The sequence below is a fragment of the Macaca mulatta genome, chromosome 20 (genome assembly GCF_049350105.2).
Source record: "Macaca mulatta isolate MMU2019108-1 chromosome 20, T2T-MMU8v2.0, whole genome shotgun sequence".
In the NCBI taxonomy this organism is placed as follows: Eukaryota; Metazoa; Chordata; class Mammalia; order Primates; family Cercopithecidae; genus Macaca; species Macaca mulatta.
Window position 1 is genome coordinate 67312649 of NC_133425.1, and position 24454 is coordinate 67337102.

Sequence of the window (24454 nt, forward strand, 5' to 3'; positions counted from 1 at the left end):
GTAAACTAGGGTCTTGAGAAAAAATGACTTTTAACTTCTTTTTGGGATTAATGTTCCAAGCCACTAGTCTATGCTATATGTTCTTTCATTAAGAAAGTTTCTCCACCACTTGGGTGCTCTTATGATTTCCACCAAGACAGAAGAGGCCAGGAAATGAACTTCACTTTTCCCAGGATATCTGCACTAGTATTAGTATTCCTTTGGTGGTACCACTTCAGTCTGTTCAGAGATCCCCATCTGCTGGTCAAGCCCCCTACACAATAAAAAATAACAGTGCAACAACAAAATACAACATTGGAAAGCTCAGTTGTAATAATACAAATAAAAAACAACCTAGCATAACAACAAATTACATAGCATTTACATTGTATTAGATATTAAATGTAGAGATAAAGTGGATGAGAGGGTGTACATAAGTTACATGCAAAGAGTAAACTATTTTATATAAGGAACTTGGATATCCATGGATTTTGGTATCCTTGAGGGTCCTGGAACCCAGCAGATCCTGAGGGATGAGTGGATTCTACAAGTTCCTTTCTGTTGTTTATAAGCCATCACTCCTCTATTCTTTACTAAAAATAATTTCCAAAGATACAACTAACTTTCAACAATATGACTATTTTTTCATGAGGTCACCTTATACCAATCTCCAAGTTACTCCTTTGTGTTAAATATAAAGCCTCATACTGGGTAGTATTTCCCCCTAATCTCATATCTTGGTATTTTTCTATAATAAATGCCATCAGTGGTCCAGTGGAGATGGGCTCCTGGTTGGGGCTACTTTGCCAGTTTTTCTTTCTTTCTTTCTTTCTTTTTTTTTTTTTTTTTTCCTGAGGCGGAGTCTCGCTCTGTCACCCAGGCTGGAGTGCAGTGGCCGGATCTCAGCTCACTGCAAGCTCCGCCTCCCGGGTTCGGGCCATTCTCCTGCCTCAGCCTCCCGAGTAGCTGGGACTACAGGCGCCCGCCACCTTGCCCGGCTAGTTTTTTGTATTTTTTTAGTAGAGACGGGGTTTCACTGTGTTAGCCAGGATGGTCTCGATCTCCTGACCTCGTGATCCGCCCGTCTCGGCCTCCCAAACTATTGGGATTACAGGCCTGAGCCACCGCGCCCGGCCGCCAGTTTTTCTTTCTTTCTTTCTTTCTTTCTTTTTTTTTTTTTTTTTTTTTTTTTTTGAGACCGAGACTCACTCCATCACCCAGGCTGGAGTGCAGTGATGGGATCTCAGCTCACTGCAGCCTCCGCCACCTCCCAGGTTCAAGGGGTTCTCATGCCTCAGCTTCCTAAGTAGCTGGGATTACAGGCATATACCACACACCCGGATAACTTTTGTATTTTTAGTACAGTTGAGAGTCTCACCATGTTAGCTGGTCTCAAAACTCCTGACCTCAAGTGATCTACCTGCCTCAGCGTCCCAAAGTGCTAGGATTACAAGCATGAGCCACCACACCCTGCCAGCCAGAGTAATTTTTATCAGTGCTACTACTGCACCCTTGGGTTTAAGTCTTCCTTGTGTACTTGTACCACGGAGAATGTTTCTTTCATGTCCCTGGCTCAGTAGTAGACTGTTTTTTTTCTTGTTGCTTGATGCTTGCTAGTCTGGTAGTGGGTACCAAGGTAGATATGGTATTGTCCTGGTTTGACTTGAGCCTTAGGTAGGCCCTTGTGTACCTGAGGCTTGTGGGTGGGAATTTCTTAGTGATTCTGCTGCTTGCTAGCCCTTAGGAGATCTCTAATGTTATAGATCTAGGATAGTTTGTTGCCTTTCTCTGAGTGGCTTAAGGCTTGTGTTCTGTCAAGGGAAGGATCAGGGTGTTCCTGCAGCGGTGACCACTTGCCTCTTCTGAGCCTATACCATAGAGGGAAGCTTTCTCCAGTCTCCCTCTCTGCCCCGGTCTATCTTTTGAGCACTCAATAAAGGTTCATTTGTATAAATTCCCTATGAATCTGTGGTTCACAGGGTTTTTATATTTTTACAGTAGCCCACATTTGGACTTTAGTAGTTTGTTAAAACTTTAGCTGGATTCCTCTTACTAATTTCTCCTATGTTATTTTAGTGTCCTACCAAAGTAAGTCAGTGCTCAGATCGTATATCTCCTTAGAGGCATTTGTTTCTCCTTAGGTTCCAGGTTGGTTTGTTTCCCTGTGAATTTAGCTCCAGGAAGTCCAAGGAAAGTTATGATTTGTACATTGGTCAGTCTTTTCTTGTTAGTTTGAGAGAGATGTCTTTTTCCTAGCTTTGTACATCCTAAGTGAAAGCTGCTTTAAAAAAAAAAAGAAAAAGACAATTTATTTACTCATTATCTCTGCTTTCTTACTTTTCATTGTATTCTACTCTCTTATAGTGTGGCTTATGACACTCTCAAATCTGCCAGAACGTTAACAATAACCTCCTTGTTTGAAATCTAATGGACCTTTTCAAGTTTTATCTAGTCTACCTCTCTGGTACATGTGACACTGTTAATCATTCCCACCTACCTTTAAATTGATAACACATTATGCTGCTTTTATTTCTTCCTCTTGCTGTTCTTCTTAGTTTTTAATCTTCTATTTTAAAACAGAAAACCAAATAATATGTTACTTATTTCATATTATTGAAGTAATTTAATTTCTGTTAATACAAATCTTAAAAACATAAAAGAATAAAGAAAAAATCACTCATAGTGCTACCATTCAGAGATGACAACTATGAACCTTCTGTCTAAATAACCAATGGTTTTACTAAGTATTTCACATAAAGACATTTTAAAAATCATGCATTTTGGCCGAGCGTGGTGGCTCACACCTGTAATCTCAGCACTTTGGGAGGCTCAGGTGGGCGGATCACCTGAGGTCAGGAGTTCAAGGCCAGCATGGTGAAACCCCATCTCTACTAAAAATACAAAAATTAGGTGGGCGTGGTAGTGGGCACCTGTAATCCCAGCTACTTGGGAGGCTGAGGCAGGAGAATCACTTGAATCCGGGAGACGAAGGTTGCAGTGAGCCAAGTACAGTGACCATTGCACTCCAGCCTGGGCAACAAGAGCAAAACTCCATCTCAAAAAAAAAAAAATCATGCATTTTAGCTGGCCATAGTGGCTCACTCCTATAATCCCAGCACTTTGGAAGGCCAAGGCAGGCGGATCATTTGAGGTCAGAAGTTAAGAGACCAGCCTGGCTAACATGGTGAAACTCCATCTGTACTAAAAATACAAAACTTAGCCAGGCGTGGTGGCACACACCTTTAATCCCAACTACTTGGGAGGCTGAGGTGGGAGAATCGTCTGGACCCAGGAGGTGGAGGTTGCAGTGAGCCAAGATCACACCACTGCACTCCAGCCTGGCAACAAAATGAGACTAAGTAACAAATAGATAAATAAAAATTTAAAAATACATTATGCATTTCATACTTTCATACCTGGATTTTTTTTCAGTAAAGTTTATTTCACATGACATTTTTCTGAACTATACAACTCTTAAAAATTAAAACACTCATCATGCAAATGTATCACGATTTATTGGAATAGTCGTATAACTGGAATTATAGGTTATTTCTAATTTTTCCTGAGAGAATTTAGTAAAAGTTTTTCTATAGATAAACATTACTTACATATCTCTGTTTTTTTTGGTTTTCTCAAAGTGACAGTATTGAGTCAAATGTTGTTATATAGTTTTAAAATGTGCTTTTCTGGTTTTTTAAACTACATAATGGATAGTGGTTGATGGGGTTTTTTTGTAACTGCTTTATTGAGATATAATTCACAAATCATTCAATTCACCCATTTAGAGTATAAAATGTAATGGTATTTAGTGTATTCACAGAGTTGGGCAGCCATCACTACAATCAATTTTAGAACATTTTCATTACCTCCAAAAAGAAATGCCCTACCCATATTCACCTCAACCCCCTGCCACCCTCTATCCATAGGCAATTACTAAGTTACTTTCTATCTCCATGGATTTGCTTATTCTGGACATTTCATATAAATGCGATTATATAATATGTGGTCATTTGTTTAAACCTACAGATCAATTTTAGAATTGTCATCTTTACTAAGTTGAGTCTTACATTTTATGAACATGGTATGTCTCTATTTAGGTCTTTGATTTTTTTCATGAGTACTTTTTAGTTTTCAACATACATATTAGTACCTGTTTGGCTACACTAATACCTGTATATTTTAAAATAACTATTTAAATGGCATTATTATTTTTATTATTGTCATCATCATTTTAGAGACAAGTTCTCACTCTATCACCCAGGCTGAAGTACAATGGTGAGATCATAGCCTACTGCAGCCTCAAACTCCTGGGTTCAAGTGATCTCCCTACCTCAGCCTTCCAAGCAAGCTGGGACTACAGATGCAGACCACCATGCCTGGCTAATTTTTTAATTTTTTATAGAGATAAGGTCTTGCTCTATTGCCCAGACTTATCTTGAACTTCTGGCCTTAAGTGATCCTCCTGCCTTAGCCTCTAAATGGTATTATGTTTTTAATTTCAGTTTCCAATTGTATATTGCCAGTGTAGAGACATAAAATAAATTTTATTTTGTGTTGACCTGTATCCAGTGATCATGTTTGCTCACTTACTAGTTCTAGCGTTTTGTTGGTTTTTGTCCTTTGTTTTTATAGATTTCTTCGCATTTTCTACATGAGACAATCGTGTCCTCTGTGAATGTACAGTTTTATTTCTTCTACTCCAATCCTTATGGTTTTGGTTTTTTGGGTTTTTGTTTTTGTTTTTTTTATCTTTATTGATTTGAGTAAGACTTCCTTAGGACTGGTGGTCAGCGTGTTCATGAAACAATGAAATAAAAGGCATCTAGATTGAAAAGGAAATCCCAACTGTTTTTTTTTTCTTGTAGATATGGATAAGCTGATTCTAAAACTTACAAGAATGGCAAAGAAACAAGAAGAGCTCAAACTGGTTAGTACTTTTTGTTGTTGTTGTTGTTTTGAGACAGGGTCTTAGTGCTCAGTCTGTTGCCCAGGCTGGAGTGCAGTGGTGCAATCATGAGTAACTGCAGCCTCAACTTCCTGGGCTCAAGCAATTCCCCAACCGATTAGCTGGGACTACAGATGTGAGTCACCATGCCCAGCGTTTTTTCTTTTTCTTTTTCTTCTTCTTTTTTTTTTTTTTGTTGTAGAGACAGCATCTCACTATGTTGCCCAGGCTGCATTGCATTTTGTACATCTTTATCTAATTACTTTTTTTTTCTTTTTTTCTTTTTTTTTTTTGAGATAGAATCTTGCTCTGTCACCCAGGCTGGAATGCATTGGTGCGATCTTGGCTCACTGCAGCCTCCACCTCCCAGGTTCCAGTGATTCTCTGAGTAGCTGGGATTACAACTATGCCCAGCTAATTTTTGTATTTTTTGTAGAGATGGCATTTTGACATGTTGATCAGGCTGGTCTTGAACTCCTGGTCTTGTGTGACCCGCCCGCCTTTGCCTCCTAAAGTGAGATTACAGGCGTGAACCACCGTGCCTGGTCAAGTCTCCATTATTAGGAGGAAGACAATTAGTCCTTAACTAATAGGTATTATTAGCTATAGATCATCTCTAAATTCCCTTTGTCAGGACTGGTAAGTTCCTTCTATTCTTAGTTTACTGACTTTTTATTATGGAAATAACCTGTGTTTTGTCAAGTGCTTTTCTGCATCAATTGGTTTGATCATGTGGATTTTTTTCTTTAAACTGTTGGTAGACTGATGATTATATTGATTGATTTTTAAATAACAAACTAGCCTTGCATTCCCTAATAAACCCCACTTGGTCATGTTTATTATTCCTTTTATATATTTCTGGATATGACTTGCTAATATTTTGTTGAGGATTTTTGTTTGTTTGTTTTGTTTTGTTTTTTGAGACGGAGTCTCACTCTGTTACCCAGGCTAGAGTGCAGTGGTGCTGCAAGCTGCACCTCCCAGTTTCTCGCCATTCTCCTGCTTCAGCCTCCTGTGTGGCTGGGACTACAGGGGCCCACCAACACCTCGCTAATTTTTTGTATTTTTAGTAGAGACAGGGTTTCACCATGTTAGCCAGGATAGTCTCGATCTCCTGACCTCGTGATCCTCCTGCCTCAGCCTCCCAAAGTGCTGGGAATACAGGCATGAGCCACTGTTCCTGGCTGAGGATTTTTATGTGTATGCTTATGAGAGGTATTGGCCTGTAGTTTTCTTTTACTTTAATGGCTTTGACTGGTTTTGTCACCTGCAGTGTATGGGATCTGCCAAATCATACTGCCTAAGTGACACAACTGTTATCTAATAACGTCAACCTGATGTGGAGCTCTTTATGCTCTGTGCCCCCCTCAAAAGAAGCAACCTTCCACATCCACTGATAGTGGGTCTGAGCAGTATTCTCAAATACTGCATCTGTTCTGAAGAAGTTTACCACATTTTATACATTTTCATTTGTGTTGGAGGTACAAAGTGCAATACATTTTTCTAATTTGGAGAAGAGATCCAGCATGTTCTATGCTACTGGACCCCTGAAACCTTTATCATTGGGGCAGGATTCTCTATCTTTGTGTTTGGTCTCTTCCTGCTTGGAGTACATTTTTTTTTTTTTTTCTGCTAAGTATCCAGTATATTTGGTACTTCTGGTGAATCAGGTTTTGATGAATATGATGCCATCAACATAGTGGACCAATATCATGTTACTTGAAATGTTCAGATAGTTCAGGTCCCTTTTGACTATATTGTGATGGCAGAATTAACATAGTCTTGGGAGCAGGACCATGACAGTATATGTCAAGTAGACAAACTATGCTTCACATGCCACATCTGGCCTGTGACCTCTTTTTATGCAGCCCATGAGCTAAGAATTTTTTAGAAAACATTCTAAATGTTTGAAAAAGTCAGAATAGTATTTTCTGGTATGTGAAAATTTTGTAAAATTTAAGTGTCCGTAAGTAAAATTTTATTAGAACACATTCATGCCCATTTGTTTACATATTGTCTATCGTGGTTTTCTTGCTACAATGGGCAAAGTAGTTGTGATGGACACTATGTTGACATTCTTCTCAATTTGCACTCTTCCACAGCACACTACAAGTCTCAGTGATGTAGTCATAACTTAATAACATACCAAGAGTCACACATACCATTGTCATGTGTTTTAAAAAATTACCAGTGAGTATGCGTTATGTTAAATCAAGAAAAGAGAGAGTGGATTTGAGTGTTACACTTTTAAGACACAATGGAATGTGGATAATTTTTATTGAATTAGATGTCAAAGTATTGTATTTATTATGCAGTGACATTATAGCTATGCTAAAATAATATATGTCAACTTTACCAGACTAAGCTCTCAGCACAGTGTTTTCAACTCATAGGAAAGCAGTGGTCAAAAAAGGTAGAAAACTTCAGATGGGATATCTCATGAAGCATAATTTAGTCACATACACAGACACACAAATGGGCTGAGTGTGGTGGCTCACACCTGTAATCCCAGCATTTTGAGGGGCTGACACAGGTGGATCACTTGAGTCTAGGAGTTTGAGACCAGCCTGGCCAACATGGCAAAACCCCATATCTACAAAAAATACAAAAAAATAAGTTACCCGGGCATGGTGGCATGTGCTTGTAATCCCGGCTACTTGAGAGACTGAGGTGGGAGGATCACTTGAACCCAAGAGGTGGAGGTTGCAGCGAGTTGATATTGAGCCACTGCACTCCAGCCTGGGTGACAGGGTAAGACCTTGTCTCAAAACAAAACAAAACAAAACACAACAAAAAAATGTAAATGAGGATGCACCAAAGTAAGTTCCTAAGTGGTGCTTTTGTTAGCCAAGCAAGGAAAATCATTTACTGATAATGAGTTAATTAAATTGTGTTTGGTTGTAGTAGCTGAAGATATATATCCTGAGAAAATTAGCATTTAAAAGATTGTTAGCCTTTCCATAAGGAAAATTGAGGACACTGGAAACACCACCAATGGTCAGTTATAAAACAAGACCAAAAAAAAAAAAGGAAAAGAAAAAGGCACATGAGTTCCTTGACTCTTGAATAGTCTCTTTGAGACAACTACAGGCAAAATGTATAAAAAACATTAATATAGTATAACCTGAAGTGGAATCTGCTAAGATGTATTATAACTGTTAGTGGTAAGGATATATGTGAAGCAGAAAAAGACTTAGTTGGACAAATTTACAAAAGCCATATTTAAGCCATAGTTATTCATTGTATTATTTATCAGCAGGTACTTTGTGGAAAATATTTGAATCTCTTTTTTGTGTGTTATTGAACCAGTAGTGTTAACAGTGAACTTCAGTGTTTATGCCAACTTAAACATCATTTGTTCTGTGAATTTTTGTCCAAAAGAGAAGCCGACTATCCTGAATTTATTTACCACACAAAAGTTCAATGCCTTTGTAATTGTAAAGTTTTATTTTGAATTTTTGAGCTCAGGGCCAAGACTGAAACTTTTCTAAGTAAGAAGAATCTCTCTCAACCAATATGTCAGACAATGAATGACTCTGAAATTTTTTTTTTGCTACAGACTTAATAATTATTTTAATTAATTCAATAGCAAATCACAGTTATGTGCTGCAGTAGAGTCATTTCAATGTTAACTCACATTGTTCGAATCAGAACAAGAAGTGGGATCTATCATTCTCATATGACTTCGAAGTGAATATATTTTCCAAGCAATTCCAGCTCCAGCAAGAGTTTTTGGACCTCGATTCAAGTGCAAAGGAAATTTCTATGTTTAAAATCCATTTAACTTTGTGATTGAGCAGCTTCCACCTGACTGTCAATTGGAAGTGATTAATATACAATGTAATGAAATGTTAAACTGCAATTATCAAGAAAAGAATCTAATCTAATTCTATGAGTGCCTTCCAATTGATGAATATGCTCAATTAATATCATATGCTCATGACTGATATCAGTATTTGGTAATATGTATCATCTTTGTTAAAGACATTTTCAAAGATTAAATGTGTAAAATCTCATTACAGATTAGCTTTAACAGGTGTACGTTACAATTAATTTTAATAATTGGGAACACTAACTTTGTACCCCCATTTTTAGCAAAATGTTATCTCCACACAAAAAGGATTCTGTTCGTATTAGGAGACTTGTATTTTCAAAAAATTATACTAAAATATTATTAATATGTTTTGAACTTAATAAAAAGTTTGAGAAATGTGCATTTTTTGGATAATATAAATAAGTGCCTTTATCATATCCTCCATTTTGCCTCTTGGCTCACCAAGCTTAAAATATTTACTATCTGGCCTGTACAGATAAAGCTTTGACAATTCCACCATATATTATTTTTTCTATATATATTAAGTTATATTGTTTTTTCAATGCATCCTTCCTCTGATTCTCCTTTCTTGTGAATAGATATTGAAAAGAATGCAATCTCCAAATCAATAGATACACAGTATGTACCAAAGGCCGTGTTAATTTACTAATTATAGTTTCTTCTCTAAATACCACATCTGGCACAACAGCTACATTCAGTATTACTGTTTGGCTAAACTTACAGTAGTTCATTGTTTTCTGCCATAATTCATCCAGTTTTTATAGAAATCTGACCTGTGGATTAAATGGGGATGAGATGAGGACTACCTGCCTATATTATTCACAATTCTCCAGAGAAACAAAACCAATAAGATGTGCATATATAAAGAGATTTATTTTAAGGAATTAGCTCCTGTGATTGTGGAGGCTGGGCCAGTCCAAAATCTGATTGAGGAGCCCAGCAGGCTGGAGATATAGGAAGGGATTGCATTGGGAGTTATACCTGATGTAAATGATGAGTTGATGGGTGCTGACGAGTTGATGGGTGCAGTACACCAACATGGCACAAGTATACATATGTAACAAACCTGCACGTTATGCACATGTACCCTAGAACTTAAAGTATTAAAAAAAAAAAAAAAAAAAAAAAAAAAGAGTTGCAAAGGGAGTCAGCTGTAGACCCAGGAAGAATTGATGTGCAAATGAGGTCTGAAAGCAGTAGGAGAGAGAATTCCCTCTTGCTCCAGGGAAATAAAGTTTTTGTTCTCTTCAGGCCTTCTCCTGATTGGATAAGGCCTGCCCACGTGATGGAGGGCAATCTACATTACTCAGAGCTCACAAATTTGAATGTAAATCTCATTCAGTAACCCTCGTAGAAACATCCTGAATAGTGTTTGATGAAATATCTAGGCATCGTGGCCCAGACAAGTTAACATATAAAATTAACCATTAATCCTATATACTTTACATTTCTGAAGGTACGTCTGATCTCTGCATATCCTTTAGGGATACAATGCTATTTTTTACTTACTATCTGCTATTTTTTACTTACCATTTACTTACTAATGGTTGGGGCATTTTTAGGAACTTTACTAATTAATTATATTTGCTTTGACTCCACAGGTCAGGACACCAAGGTAAGGGTTCTACCAACTGCTACTATGTCCATTCTGGTTTTGTTTTTTATTTTTTATTATACTTTAAGCTTTGGGATACCTGTGCAGAACATGCAGGTTTGTTACATAGATATACATGTACCATGGTGGTTTGCTGCACCCATCAACTCGTCATCTACATTAGGTATTTCTACTAATACTATCCCTCTCCTAGCCCCCCACCCGCCAACAGGCCCCGGTGTGTGACGTTCCCCTCGCTGTGTCCATGTGTTCTCGTTGTTCAACTCCCACTTATGAGTGAGAACCTGTGGTGTTTGGTTTTCTGTGCCTGTGTTAGTTTGCTGAGAATGATGCTTTCCAGCTTCATCCATGTCCCTGCAAAGGACATGAACTCATCCTTATGGCTGCATAGTATTCTATGATGTATATGTGCCACATTTTCTTTATCCAGTCTATCATTGATGGGCATTTGGGTTGGTTCTAAGTCTCTGCTATTGTGAATAGTGCTGCAATAAACATAGTGTGCATGTGTCTTTATAGTAGAATGAGTTATAATCCTTTGGGTATATACCCAGTAATGGGATTGCTGGGTCAAATGGTATTTCTGGTTCTAGATCCTTGAGGAATCACCACACTGTCTTCCACAACGGTTGAACTAATTTACACTCCCACCAACAGTGTAAAAACATTCCTGTTTCTCTACATCCACTCCAGCATCTGTTGTTTCTGACTTTTTAATGATCGTCATTCTAAGTGGCATGAGATGGTATCTCATTTTGGTTTTGATTTGCATTTCTGTAATGATCAGTGGTGATGAGCTTTTTTTCATATGCTTGTTGGCTGTATAAATGTCCTCTTTTGAGAAGTGTCTGTTCATATCCTTCTCCCACTTTTCGATGGGGTTGTTTGTTTCTTTCTTGTACATTTGTTTAAGTTCTTTGTAGATTCTGGATATTAGCCCTTTGTGAGATGGATAGATTGCAAAAATTTTCTCCCATTCTTTAGGTTGCCTGTTCACTCTGTTGATAGTTTCTTTTGCTGTGCAAAAGCTCTTTAGTTTAATTAGATCCCGTTTGTCAATTTTGGGTTTTGTTGCCATTGCTTTTGGTGTTTTAGTCATGAAGTCTTTGCCCATGCCTATGTCCTGAATAGTATTGCCTAGGTTTTCTTCTAGGGTTTTATGGTTTTAGGTCTTACATTTAAGTCTTTAATCCATCTTGAGTTAATTTTTGTATAAAGTGTAAGGAAGGGGTACAGTTTCTGTTTTCTGCATGTGGCTAGCCAGTTTTCCCAACACCATTTATTAAATAGGGAATCATTTCCCCACTGCTTGTTTTTATCAGGTTTGTCAAAGATCAGATGGTTATAGATGCGTGGCATTATTTCTGAGACCTCTGTTCTGCTCCATTGGTCTTATATATCTCTTTTGGTTTACCATGCTGTTTTGGTTACTATAGCCTTGTTGTATAGTTTGAAGTCAGGTAGCATGCCTCCAGCTTTGCTCTTTTTGCTTAGGATTGTCTTGGCTATACGGACTCTTTTTTGATTCCACATGAAATTTAAAGTAGTTTTTTTTCTAATTCTGTGAAGAAAGTCAGTGGTAGCTTGATGGGAATAGCATTTAATCTATAAACTACTTTGGGCAGTATGGCCATTTTCACAATATTGATTCTTCCTATCCATGAGCATGGAATGTTTTTCCATTTGTTTGTGTACTCTCTTGTTTACTTAAGCAGAGGTTTGTAGTTCTCCATGAAGAGGTCCTTCACATCCCTTGTAAGTTGTATTCCTAGGTATTTTATTCTCTTTGTAGCAGTTGCGAATGGGAGTTCACTCATGATTTGTCTCTCTGTCTATTATTGGTGTATAGGAATGCTTGTGACTTTTGCACATTGATTTTGTGTCCTGAGACTTTGCTGAAGTTGCTTATCAGCTTAAGGAGATTTTGGGCTGAGACAGTGGGATTTTCTAAATATACAATCATGTCGTCTGCAAACAGAGACAATTTGCCTTCCTCTCTTCCTATTTGAATACCCTTTATATGTTTCTCTTGCCTGATTGCCCTGGTCAGAACTTCCAATACTATGTTGAATAGGAGTGGTGAGAGAGGGCATCCCTGTCTTGTGCCAGTTTTCAAAGGGAATGCTTCCAGTTTTTGCCCATTCAGTATGATATTGGCTGTGGCTTTGTCATAAATAGCTCTTATTACTTTGAGATATGTTCCATCAATACCTATTTTACTGAGAGTTTTTAGCATGAAGGGATGTTGAATTTTATTGAAGGCCTTTTCTGCATCCATTGAGATAATCATGTGGTTTTTGCCATTGGTTCTGTTTATGTATGGATTACGTGTATTGATTTGTATATGTTGAACTGGCCCTGTATCATTCCAAGGATGAAGCTGACTTGATCATGGTGGATAAGCTTTTTGATGTGCTGCTGGACTCAGTTTGCCAGTATTTTATTAAGGATTTTTGCATCAATGTTCATCAGGGATATTGGCTTGAAATTCTCTTTTTTTATTTTGTCTCTGCCAGGTTTTGGAATCGGGATGATGCTGGCCTCATAAAATGAGTTAGGAGTCCCTCTTTTTCTATTGTTTGGAATAGTTTCAGAAGGAATGGTACCGGCTCTTCTTTGTACCTCTGGTAGAATTTGGCTGTGAATCCATCTGGTCCTGGGCATTTTTTGGTTGGTAGGCTATTAATTTCTGCCTCAATTTCAGAACTTGTTATTGGTCTGTTCACAGATTTGACTTCTTCCTGGTTTATACTTGGGAGGGTGTATGTGTCCAAGAATTTATCCATTTCTTCTAGATTTTCTAGTTTATTTGCATAGAAGTGTTTCTAGTATTCTCTGATGGTAGTTTGTATTTCTGTGGGATTGGTAGTGATATCCCCTTTATCATTTTTTATTGTGTCTATTTGATTTTTCTCTCTTTTCTTCTTTATTAGTCTGGCTAGCGGTCTATTTTGTTAATCTTTTCAAAAAACCACCTCCTGGATTCATTGATTTTTTTGAAGGGCTTTTGTGTGTCTATCTCCTTCAGTTCTGCTCTGATCTTAGTTATTTCTTGTCCTCTGCTAGTTTTTGAATGTGTTTGCTCTTGCTTCTCTAGTTCTTTTAATTTTGATGTTAGGGTGTTAATTTTAGATCTTTGCTGCTTTCTCCTGTGGGCATTTAGTGCTATAAATTTCCCTCTTGCCACTGCTTTAGCTATATCCTAGAGATTTTGTACATTGTGTCTTTGTTCTCATTGGTTTCAAATAACTTATTTATTTCTGCCTTCATTTCATTATTTACCCAGTAGTCATTCAGGAGCAGTTTGTTCAGTTTCCATGTAGTTGTGCAGTTTTGAGTGACTTTCTTAATCCTGAGTTCTAATTTGATTGCACTGTGGTCCAAGAGATTGTTTTTTATGATTTCCGTTCTTTTGCATTTGCTGAGGAGTGTTTTATTTCCAATTATGTGGTAAATTTTACAGTAAGTGTGAAGCGGTGCTGAGAAGAACGTATATTCTGTTAATTTGGGGTGGAGAGTTCTGTAGATGTCTGTTAGGTCTGCTTGGTCCAGAGCTGAGTTCATGTCCTGAATATCCTTGTTAATCTTCTGTCTGGTTGATCTGTCTAATATTGACAGTGGGGTATTAAAGTCTCCCAATATTAGTGTGTGGGAGTCTAAGTCTCTTTGTAGGTCTCTAAGAACTTGCTTGATGAATCTGGGTACTCCTATATTGGATGCATATATATTTAGGATAGTTAGCTCTTCTTGTTGTATTGATTCCTTTACCATTATGTAATGCCCTTGTTTGTCCTTTTTGATCTTTGTTGGTTTAAAGTTTGTTTATCAGAGACTAGGATTGCAACCCCTGCTTTTTTTTGCTTTCCATTTGCTCGGTAAATATTCCTGCATTCCTTTATTTTGAACCTATGTGTGTCTTGCACGTGCAACGGGTGTTCTGGATATGGCACAATGATGGGTCTTGACTCTTTTTCCAATTTGCCAGTCTGTGTTTTTTAACTGGGGCATTTAGCCCAATTACACTTAAGGTTAATATTGTTATGTGTGAATTTGATCCTGTCATGATGATGCTAGCTGGTTATTTAGCCCGTTAGTTGATGCAGTTTCTTTATAGTGTCTATGGTCTTTACAATTTGGTATGTTTTTGCAGTGGCTGGTACCAATTTTTCCTTTACATATTTAGTGCTTCCTTCCAGAGCTCTCGTAAGGCAGGCTGGTGGTGACAAAACCTCTCAGCATTTGCTTGTCTGTAAAGGATCTTATTTCTCCTTCACTTATGAAGCTTAGTTTGGCTGGATATGAAATTCTGGGTTGAAAATTCTTTTCCTTAAGAATATTGAATATTGGCCCCCACTCTCCTCTGGTTTGTAGGGTTTCTTCTGAGAGATCCGCTGTTAGTCTGATTGGCTTCCCTTGTGGGTAACCCAACCTTTCTCTCTGGCTGCCCACATTTTTTCCTTCATTTCAACCTTGGTAAATCTGATGATTATGTGTCTTGGGATTGCTCTTCTCGAGGAGTATCTTTATGGTGTTCTCTATTTTTCCTGAATTTGAATATTGGCCTTTCTAGGTTGGGGAAGTTCTCCTGGATAATGTCCTGAAGAGTATTTTCCAGTTTGGTTCCATTCTCCCCATTACTTTCAGGTACACCAATCAAATGTAGATTTGGTCTTTTCACATAGTCCCATATTTCTTGGAGGCTTTGTCCGTTCCTTTTCATTTTTGTTCTCTAATCTTGTCTTCACACTTCATTTCATTAAGTTGATCTTCATTCTCTGATATTCTTTCTTCCACTTGATTGATTTGACTATTGATACTTGTGTATGCTTCATGAAGTTCTCGTGCTGTGTTTTTCAGCTCCATCAGGTCATTTATGTTCTTCTCTAAACTGGTTATTCTAGTTAGCAATTCCTCTAACCTTTTTTCAAGGCTCTTAGCTTCCTTGCATTGGGTTAGAACACACTCCTTTAGCTCGGAGGAGTTTGTTATTACCCACCTCCTGAAGCCTACTTCTGTCAAATTCTCAAACTCGTTCTCCATCCAGTTTTGTTCCCTTGCTGTCGAGGAGTTGTGATCTTTTGGAGGAGAGGAGGTGTTCTGGTTTTTGGAATTTTCAACCTTTTTGCGCTGGTTTTTCCTCATCTTCGTGGATTTATCTACGTTTGATCTTTGATGTTGGTGACCTTCAGATGAGGTTTCTGTGTGGATGTCCTTTTTGTTGATGTTGATGCCATTCCTTTCTGTTTGTTAGTTTTCCTTCTAATAGTCAGGCCCCTCTGCTGCAGATCTGCTGGAGTTTACTGGAGGTCCACTCCAAACCCTGTTTGCCTGGGTATCACCAGCAGAGGCTGCAGAACAGCAAAGATTGCTGCCTGTTCCTTCCTCTGGAAGTTTCCTCCCAGAGGGGCACCCACTAGATGCCAGCCTGAGGTCTCCTGTATGAGGTGTCTGTTGACCCCTGCTGGGAGGTATCTCCTAGTCAGGAGGCATGGGAGTCAGGGACCCACTTTAGGAGACAGTCTGTCCCTTAGCAGAGCTTGAGCACCGTGCTTGAAGGTCCACTGCTGTCTTCAGTGGCAGGCAGGAACGTTTAAGTCTGCTGAAGCTGTGCCCACAGCCACCCCTTCCCACAGGTGCTCTGTCCCAGGGAGATGGGAGTTTTATCTATAAGCCCCTGACTGGGGCTGCTGCCTTTCTTTCAGAGATGCCCTGCCCAGAGAGGAGGAATCTAGAGAGGCAGTCTGGCTACAGTGGCTTTGTGGTGGTGGTGGGCTCTGCCCAGTCCAAACTTCCCGGGACATTGTTTACACTGTAAAGGGAAAACGGGCTACTCAAGCCTCAGAAATGGCAGTCGCCCCTCTCCCCACCAAGCTCGAGTGTCCCAGGTTGACTTCAGACTGCTGTACTGCCAGCGAGAATTTCAAGCCAGTGGATCTTAGCTTGCTGGGCTCCATGGGGTTGGGATCCACTGAGCTAGACCACTTGGCTCCCTGGCTTCAGCCCCCTTTCTAGGGGAGTGAACGATTCTGTCTCACTGGCATTCCAGTCACCACTGGGGTATGAAAAAAAACTCCTGCAGCTAGCTCGGTGTCTGCCTAAATGGTCGCCCAGTTTTGTCCTTGAAACCCAGGGCCCTGGTGGCGTAGGTACCTGAGGGAATCTCTTGCTCTGTGGGTTGCGAAGACTGTGGGAAAAGCATAGTATCTGGGCCAGAGTGCACTCTTCCTCACAGCACAGCCCCTCACAGCTTCTCTTGGCTAGGCGAGGGAGTTCCCCAACCCCTTGTGCTTCCCAAGTGAGGAGACACCCCACCCTGTTTCGGCTCACCCTCCTTGAACAGCACCCACTGTCTAACCAGTCCCAATGAGATGAGCCGGGTACCTCAGTTGGAAATGCAGAAATCACCTGCCTTCTACATTGATCTCGCTGGCACCTCCAGACGGGAGCTATTCCTGTTCGGCCATCTTGCCAGCCACCCCCCCCCCCTTTTTTTTTTAATACTGCACAGAAACATTCATAGTTTTTGTTTAGGAACAGGGAAAATAATATTTGGGTTAGTCTCTTAACACAGTAAACTTGCTGTGAGACAGGCTTGGGTTAAGACTCTTTATTATCGCATGCTCCTATGTCTTTTTGAGGCTTTTCTTTAATTATTATTTAATTTACTATGAAACAATTTAGAAATGAAGATCTCAGAATTTCACACATCGTTGGCTGGGTGCAGTGGCTCATGCCTGTAATCCCAGTTCTTTAGGAGGCCAAGACAGGCAGATCATGAAATCAGGAGATCAAGACTATCCTGACTAACACAGTGAATCCCCGTCTCTACTAAAAATACAAAAAATTAGCTGGGCGAGGTAGCGGGCACCTGTAGTCCCGGCTACTCGGGAGGCTGAGGCAAGAGAATGGTGTGAACCCAGGAAGCAGAGCTTGCAGTGAACCAAGATCATGCCACTGCACTCCAGCCTGGGAAACAGAGCGAGACGGCATCTCAAAAAAAAAAAAAGAGAATTTCACACATTGTTTTGAATTGGTAATTAATCATCCTTTCCTTTCTTCATAGTATCACTAGTGCTCGATAACAGCCATTCAGTTCTGTGATACTGAAGCGGCATTGTTGTCAGGTAAATACTGGGGGTTCGTTGTCTCACGCCAAGAGGATTAAGAACAACATGTGGGTGGGTTAAGGAGTAGAAAGTTAAATAGGCAGAAGAAAGGAGGGAGGAGAGAAGCTCGCTCTCTCTTGCAAGAGAGAGGCATCTGAAAAAGGTAAAGTGGAGGACTGCAGCAGATTTTATAGGCAGGCTTGAGGAGGCAGCATCTGATTTAGGTAGAGCTCACAAATGGGTTTGACTAGGTGTGATGTTTACATAGCAATGGGGAAGGCTGGTTGCCCCACCCTAATCTTATGCAAATGAACTTTCCACTTGGCCGACTCCATCTTGCCTGCTTCTTACTGTACACATGGCTGGCAAAAAGAGAAGACGGAGCCACCATATTGAACATGTCTCGTCCCAGGTAGTATATTCCTGTACGCACAACTGCTGGCATTCACCTGTGCAAGCTTTCAGCTTGCTTGTTTATGTCTGCGGCTTAATTTTACAGGTTGCTCTTTGTTAGGAAAAAAAAAATGATTTTGGGGCTGCTTTTCGTTAAAAGGAAAACCTTACCGAGGACTAACATACCCTCACTATCTGCCCAAGTAATTTCTTTTCAACTCCTGTATCAATACTTACATACTTACCACTTAACTCATTCCTGTTAAATCTGGAAGTATGGCACAAGCCAATGCATTATTTTCTACATGTATTCCATCCCTGTTCAAGTTTTAGCAGTTGCATTACTGCTACAGAATGCCAAAAACACCACTAATTTTGGGGTCCTCGACAGCCAGCCAGTCACTGAGTGATCCAGAATCTCAGTCTAGGAGCCTGCTTTCTAGGATCACTTCTGTAACTGATTCTTTGGGTCAGTGGGTCCCCTTAGAAGCAGAACTCAAGAAAGAGATTCTTGTGCAGTGATTTATTGAGTGCTCTCAAAAGAAAATGAGAAAAGAAGGAAAAAGAGCAAGGATAGAAGCTAGGCAAAGATGAAGTTTCAAAAGCCTAACTTCAGCTTGATCCCCCAGGGAGCTCTGAGGAGTGAATGGTGCCACAGAATTGTCCCTCTTGAGATGTAATGACTTGGCTTTTGTAAACCCATATTTTCCCTCAACTGTTGTGGACCACCCTGAGACATTTGCTTTTATATCTCAGATATTACTAGGTGAAGAGACTCTCACTGATAGGCTAAAACTGGTAATGGCCAATTTTAATTAGGTTCCTAATATTCTATTGTAGGATTGTACTGTATTTTATTTAGCTAGATCTCCAATTATTAGACATTTTGATTGTTTCCCTTTGTTTCTATCATAAACCACATGGAGATGAACATCTTTCTCTAAATAATTGAGTGTAATTTTAAAAGTATGAACAAGATAACTGGTAAAATATGAAAAAGCCTTCAGCTTGTCAGCTTTCTACTATGTGATATCAGTACTATATAAGGATGAAAGTTGAGTTTTTGTTTAGCAAATGGAAATACATTAAAGTTATGGATATGGAGATGAGAAATGGAAATTAAAATGGAATAAAAAATTATGATAGGAAAAATTTGATATTTAAAAATAGAAGTTTAGGCTGGGCGTGGTGGCTCACACCTTTAATCCCAGGGCTTTGGGAGGCTGAGGGGGGCAGATCACAAGGTCAAGAGATCGAGACCATCTGGCCAACATGGTGAAGCCCTGTCTCTACTAAAAATACAAAAATTAGCTGGGTGTGGTGGCGCGCACCTGTAGCCCCAGCTATTTGGGAGGCTGAGGCAGAAGAATTGCTTGAACCCTGGAGGTTGCAATGAGCTGAGATCACGCCACTGTACTCCCCCCAGGTGACAGAGAGAGACTCCATCTCAAAAAATAAATAAATAATAATTTTTAAAAATAATAGAAGTTTAAATCTATGAGGGAATAAATATAGATCTTATATTTAGGTACTGTTTGGGGAAAACTCTCTAAGCATGTTTTTCCTCTGCTTTCATACCACCACAGCAATCATCGACACAGAAGTCTTCTGCGACCAAAGGTGAGGGAGTTTTTTTTCACACACCAAGCGGCAGACACCAGCTGAATGTCTGCTAATTAAATTCCAGCACGATCTACCTAGAGATAGCATCAGATCCCATGGATTGAGGGTTTAGTCCCCAAAACTGAGCCCTCTCCCCACACCAGTGGCAAGTCCAAGCCTCTGGAGCTTCTGGCCAAGCGGCTCACAGAACCCAGGGAAATGCTTACTTTAGTTTATTTGTTTATTATAAAGGATATTACGAAGAACACACATGAAGTGATGTGCAGGGCAGGAAATGGGGGAAAGGGCTTGGAACTTCCATGTACTCTCTGGGCATGCCATAATCTAGGAACCTCCACATGTTTAGTTATCTGGAAGCTCTTTGAACCCAGTCTTCTTGGTTTGGTTTTGTTTTCCTTAATCCCAAATGTGATAGTACTTCTTGGGTTTTTAATGAAGAATCATAGGCATGAAATGTGATTGAATAAAAAGGGTACAATCTCATATTAATAGGCTGAATGGGGAAATCTACCAATGCCTGTTTAGATTCTTCTTGGCCTCTCTGTGCAGCATATCTTCCTCCAGAGTATGGTGCAGGACCTTCTCTGGAATGAGGGTCTTTTGACCCACAATCAGATCAGAGTTCTGCCTTGGGCAGGTAAAGGGAGGACAGGAGAAGGCCAGAGAGACAGATTCTCTGTCCTGATGCTTGCTCCTGAAGCCTGCTCCTGAGGCCTGAAGTGCCCCAACATTATAATGAAAGACAAACAAGGGCTATGAGAGTTATGAGCCAGGAAGCATGGATGAAAACCATGGGTATCTATGATGTATGTAGACATATGTCATAGGTATGTATATATATGTACTCATAACTCATATATATACACGTGTGTGTGTGTGTGTGTGTGTGTGTGTGTGTGTGTGTGTGTGTGTATATGAGAGTTACGAGCCAGGAACCATGGATGAAAACCATGGGTATCTATGACATTTGTAGACATATGTCATAGGTATGTATATATATGTACTCATAACTCTCATATATATACACACATATGTGTGTGTGTGTGTGTGTGTGTGTGTGTGTGTATATATATGAGAGTTACAAGCCAGGAACCATGGATGAAAACCATGGGTACCTATGATGTATATATCCATATGTCATAGGTATGTATATATACGTATGTATATTAATGTATGTAGGTATGTATATATATGTCATGGGTACCCACAAGAATTTTCGGATTCCTTAGAAATTAGAAATAATTTCTAATAATAGAAATTATTAGATAAAATTAGAAATTATTATATAAAATTAGAAATAATGAGATATAAGAATTAGCTGAAAAAGCATGTTACTCCTTGTTATTCTCCTTGACATGTCTATATATACATCATAGGTGTATATATATATGTACTCATAACTCTTATATGTGTATGAGATATGTATGTATATACATATATATGAGGGTTATGAGCCAGGAACCATGGATGAAAACCATGAGTAACTATGACATATATATACATAAGTATGTATATACATACATACGTATGTATATATATGTCATAGGTACCCGCAAGAATTTTCTAATTTCTTAACAAATATAATAAGATATACAAATTGGCTGAAAAAGCAAGTTATGCCTACCGACTTAAGTATGTAAAATCAGATCTATATGCCATAATTGGGCCATAATAAGCAATTTATAAATATGTATACACCAATAAATGAGTACAAGAAACTGTCCCAAAATATGTAAGTTAAGAGGATGGATTAATAGGAAAAAGAAAAGTCTGTGGTATGTAAAACTAATGCTGGGATTTAGGTAAAGAAAAAATTGAAGAAAAAAGAATGTATTCTTTTTTCCAAGATTATTGAAGACATGGCAAAATATTCATGTAGGAAAAGAGAAATACTTACAAAAAGTAAATTAGTGTAAGATGGAAATCGATAACTGAAATGTCTGAGATATTCAATTTTTTTAAAATGCATCTTAACTATAGGGATACATATATAGATATATAAACAAAACAAAGTAAATTATTTTTATAAAGTTAATAGCATCAGATGCTCCTAAGGGAGAGAAGAGGTAAGCAATTGGAAAAATGTATTCCATAGCTGATAAGGTGTACTGGTGGTGGTGGTGGTGGTGTTTTCCTAACCTAGGTGGTGGATACATGTATGTTGTTTCTAGTATTATGTTTCAAAACATACTTTTGGAGGTCTAATGTATTTCCTTATAAAAATGAAATTAAAAGTAGGTTTTAATACCTCAAAAGAATTTTAAATTACCAATAAATTCAAAAGAAATCGCAGTTACAAATATAAAAGAGGAACAAAATAGCTCTTGTTCAGTTCATATGAACCATATTGATCTTGGTTCAACTTACCATTTCCAAAATACTTAAAATAGAAACATTCTAAATTTATCTTTACTCATTTAATATAACAAACTCTTGTCACAGTAAATTGGAATCTAAAATTTAAAAAACTCACTCCACAGCAGAATTTGGAATATGGGATCTTTGACCATTTTACATCATGGGCATGAGAATAACATCATAATGTTGTTCTTCTATGATGTTATTAATAGAACATATTTATGGAAAAACACAGCAGGGTAGAAAATTGTCAGTAAAAGCTTTGTTATGTACAGAAGCAATCATAAAAGTAATTTAGCACTAATATTCAAAAAAGGATAGCAGTGACCCTGAACATGATTCTGTTGTTAGTCTATCATGCACCACTCCTAAAATAATAAAACAAATATTAAGTGGCAAAAAAGTGGTGGATTCTTAAGATTATAAACATTATAAGCAAGATCATAAACATTAAGCAGCATTAGAGTTTTTAAAAATAAACAAATCATTGCAGAGAAACTTCATTAGTGATTTATAAGAGAGGATACACATCATGTTAATTAAATTTACAGATGATGCTAAATTGGATGGTGTTGACAAAACCAGTAAGGGCAGATAAAAGGGACCTAAAGTGGTTAGAAATATGGGCAGGAAATGAAATGCGATTCAACCTGGAAAAATGTAGCTAATACATCTGGGGAAAAATAATCAGAAACACAGCCATTCAATTGGCAGGATATACAGTATTTGGAAAGCAGTATTACCAAGAGACTTTGAGATGACAGTGGTAGCAAATTATATATGGCCTTGTAATGCAATGTGGCAGTAAAATCAGTCAATGAGATTTTAGTCTGTATATGCAAAAGCTTCACATCATGTGGCTGAAAGATAAAAGTTATTTAAATGGTGCTGCTGAGATCACAAAGAGAATATAAGTTTGGAGCATGCACATGCCCCAAATAAGCAAATTGAGTAGTGTTCAGACTGGAAAATAAATGTATAATGGCCTTCAGACTTTAATCCTTAAAAAATTAAAATAACAAAATGTATATTGTTTAATCATCTCTGAGTATAGTTATAACATTTTACAAATATTTGTAAGATGCAAACATTTTAGAAGTCAAGATATTTTTAAAGGTAGTATAAGAGTTTATAGTCAAGTAATGGGATGAAATTAGGTAACAGAAATTTAAGACTGAATCCGGGAAATGTTTTCTGACAGTGAAATCTATTAGTCTCTGGAATGGAATCCCTAGAGAGGTGGGGAGAATTTCTATTCCTCTACTCATTGGACTAGATCAAGACTTGGATAACATATTATTTAAAAAAAAAAAAAAAGAGGTAAAAACTGATTTGACCATTTTGCATTGGCTGGGCTGCACACAATGACACTGTCAAATCTTATCCAACTGTCTTATATGGCCTCAGACTTCTCTGACATGCTATGTCCTATCATTAAGTAGCTGCCCATTATTTTTAAAATGAATACTTTCTAAAAGACCAAATTCATATTTTCCAGTTCATGGACTTCAGTTTCCTAGATTTTTTTTTCTTCCAAGTCATAGGAATGCTAGCAAATAAAACACTCCTCCTTTTCCCTGTTGATGAGATATGGTCTTAAATATTCCAAGCCTTTTGGATCAAATCACATGAGGTAGCTGAACTCTGAAGTCTCACTTACACCAGTGCATTGAAAACATATTTTTACTGCAGTTTTGCAACCACAACTATGCAATGTATAAAAATTCATTCACTTCCTTTTCTGGCTTAATCCACAGAGAGATTTTTACCAGATGGTATCCTGGTGATATTATTTACTTTTAGCAAAGCAATATAACTGAGTTTGAAAAATATACAGTAAAGTATGCACTTCATCCCAACATTAAAACATTCTTTCAATTGTACTTTTAAATTATATAGACTCAAGTTTGTCTATAACTTTGTTCTGTGTCCTAACAGCAAAATGAAAGTGGAAGCAGAATACTTTAAAATGGCAAACAAATTTTAACCCAAAATGTTATTCTTTTAAGGAAAACCTAAACCAACCAAACAAAAATTAACATTAAAGCATGTACCAGACTGTAGGCAAGAGGTAGATTATATATATAAATTTACATATATGTATATAAATATACATTGTATATATTTAAGGTATAGATAGGTATAAAGTATATATATTTAATAGTCTTTATATTTCACATTGTTAATCTCTGTTACCATTGTAGAAAGAAGTAAAGAAAATAGAGACTCCTGTTTTCAAAGTAGTTAACATCCTAGCTGGAGAGATACATGTGAGAGGCAAATGTAGGTGGTACAAATGCATATCAGTTATTTAATAAAAGCATTTCAATGGAATTATGCAAATTGGGTAGAAGTTGACAAATAGATTGATTTCACTGTAGTAGAGAATATTTTGAGGTCTAATAAGAGATGATCTGGAAGCCTGGGCAACATGGTGAGACTTTTTCTCTACAAACATTTGAAAAACTAGCAAGGCATGGTGGCACATACTTGTGGTTCCAGCTGCTCAGGAGGCTGAGGTAGGAGGATCACTTGAGCCCAGGAGGTTGAGGGTGCAATGAACTTTGTTTGCACCATTGCACTCCAGCCTGGGTAACAGA

The 24454-nt window shown here is 38.2% G+C and overlaps 1 protein-coding gene and 1 long non-coding RNA gene across 10 annotated transcripts in view; one reads left to right on the plus strand and one right to left on the minus strand.

The window, feature by feature from the left end:
• Positions 1-24454, plus strand: part of LOC144337686 (uncharacterized) — a 216629-nt gene that overhangs the window by 82636 nt on the left and 109539 nt on the right. For 4 of the 9 annotated variants that reach the window (XR_013411104.1, XR_013411103.1, XR_013411106.1 and 1 more), the window contains exon 4: positions 4845-4906. Coding sequence is in view for 1 of the 9 variants with exons in the window: in XM_077984565.1 (XP_077840691.1) it covers positions 19460-19493 (34 nt within the window). In the remaining 8 variants the exon portion in view is untranslated. Of the gene's footprint in view, positions 1-4844; positions 4911-17437; positions 17499-19459; positions 19494-24454 lie in introns of those variants that run through there. The other 5 variants (XR_013411107.1, XR_013411102.1, XR_013411108.1 and 2 more) reach the window with 3 other exon arrangements.
• LOC114674456 (uncharacterized) overlaps positions 1142-24454 on the minus strand; it is a 131453-nt gene continuing 108140 nt past the window's right edge. The window contains exons 3-4 of the long non-coding RNA XR_013411130.1: positions 2477-2545; positions 1142-2257 (exon numbers count right to left, since the gene is read on the minus strand). This is a non-coding gene — a long non-coding RNA (uncharacterized LOC114674456). The remainder of the gene's footprint in view (positions 2258-2476; positions 2546-24454) is intronic.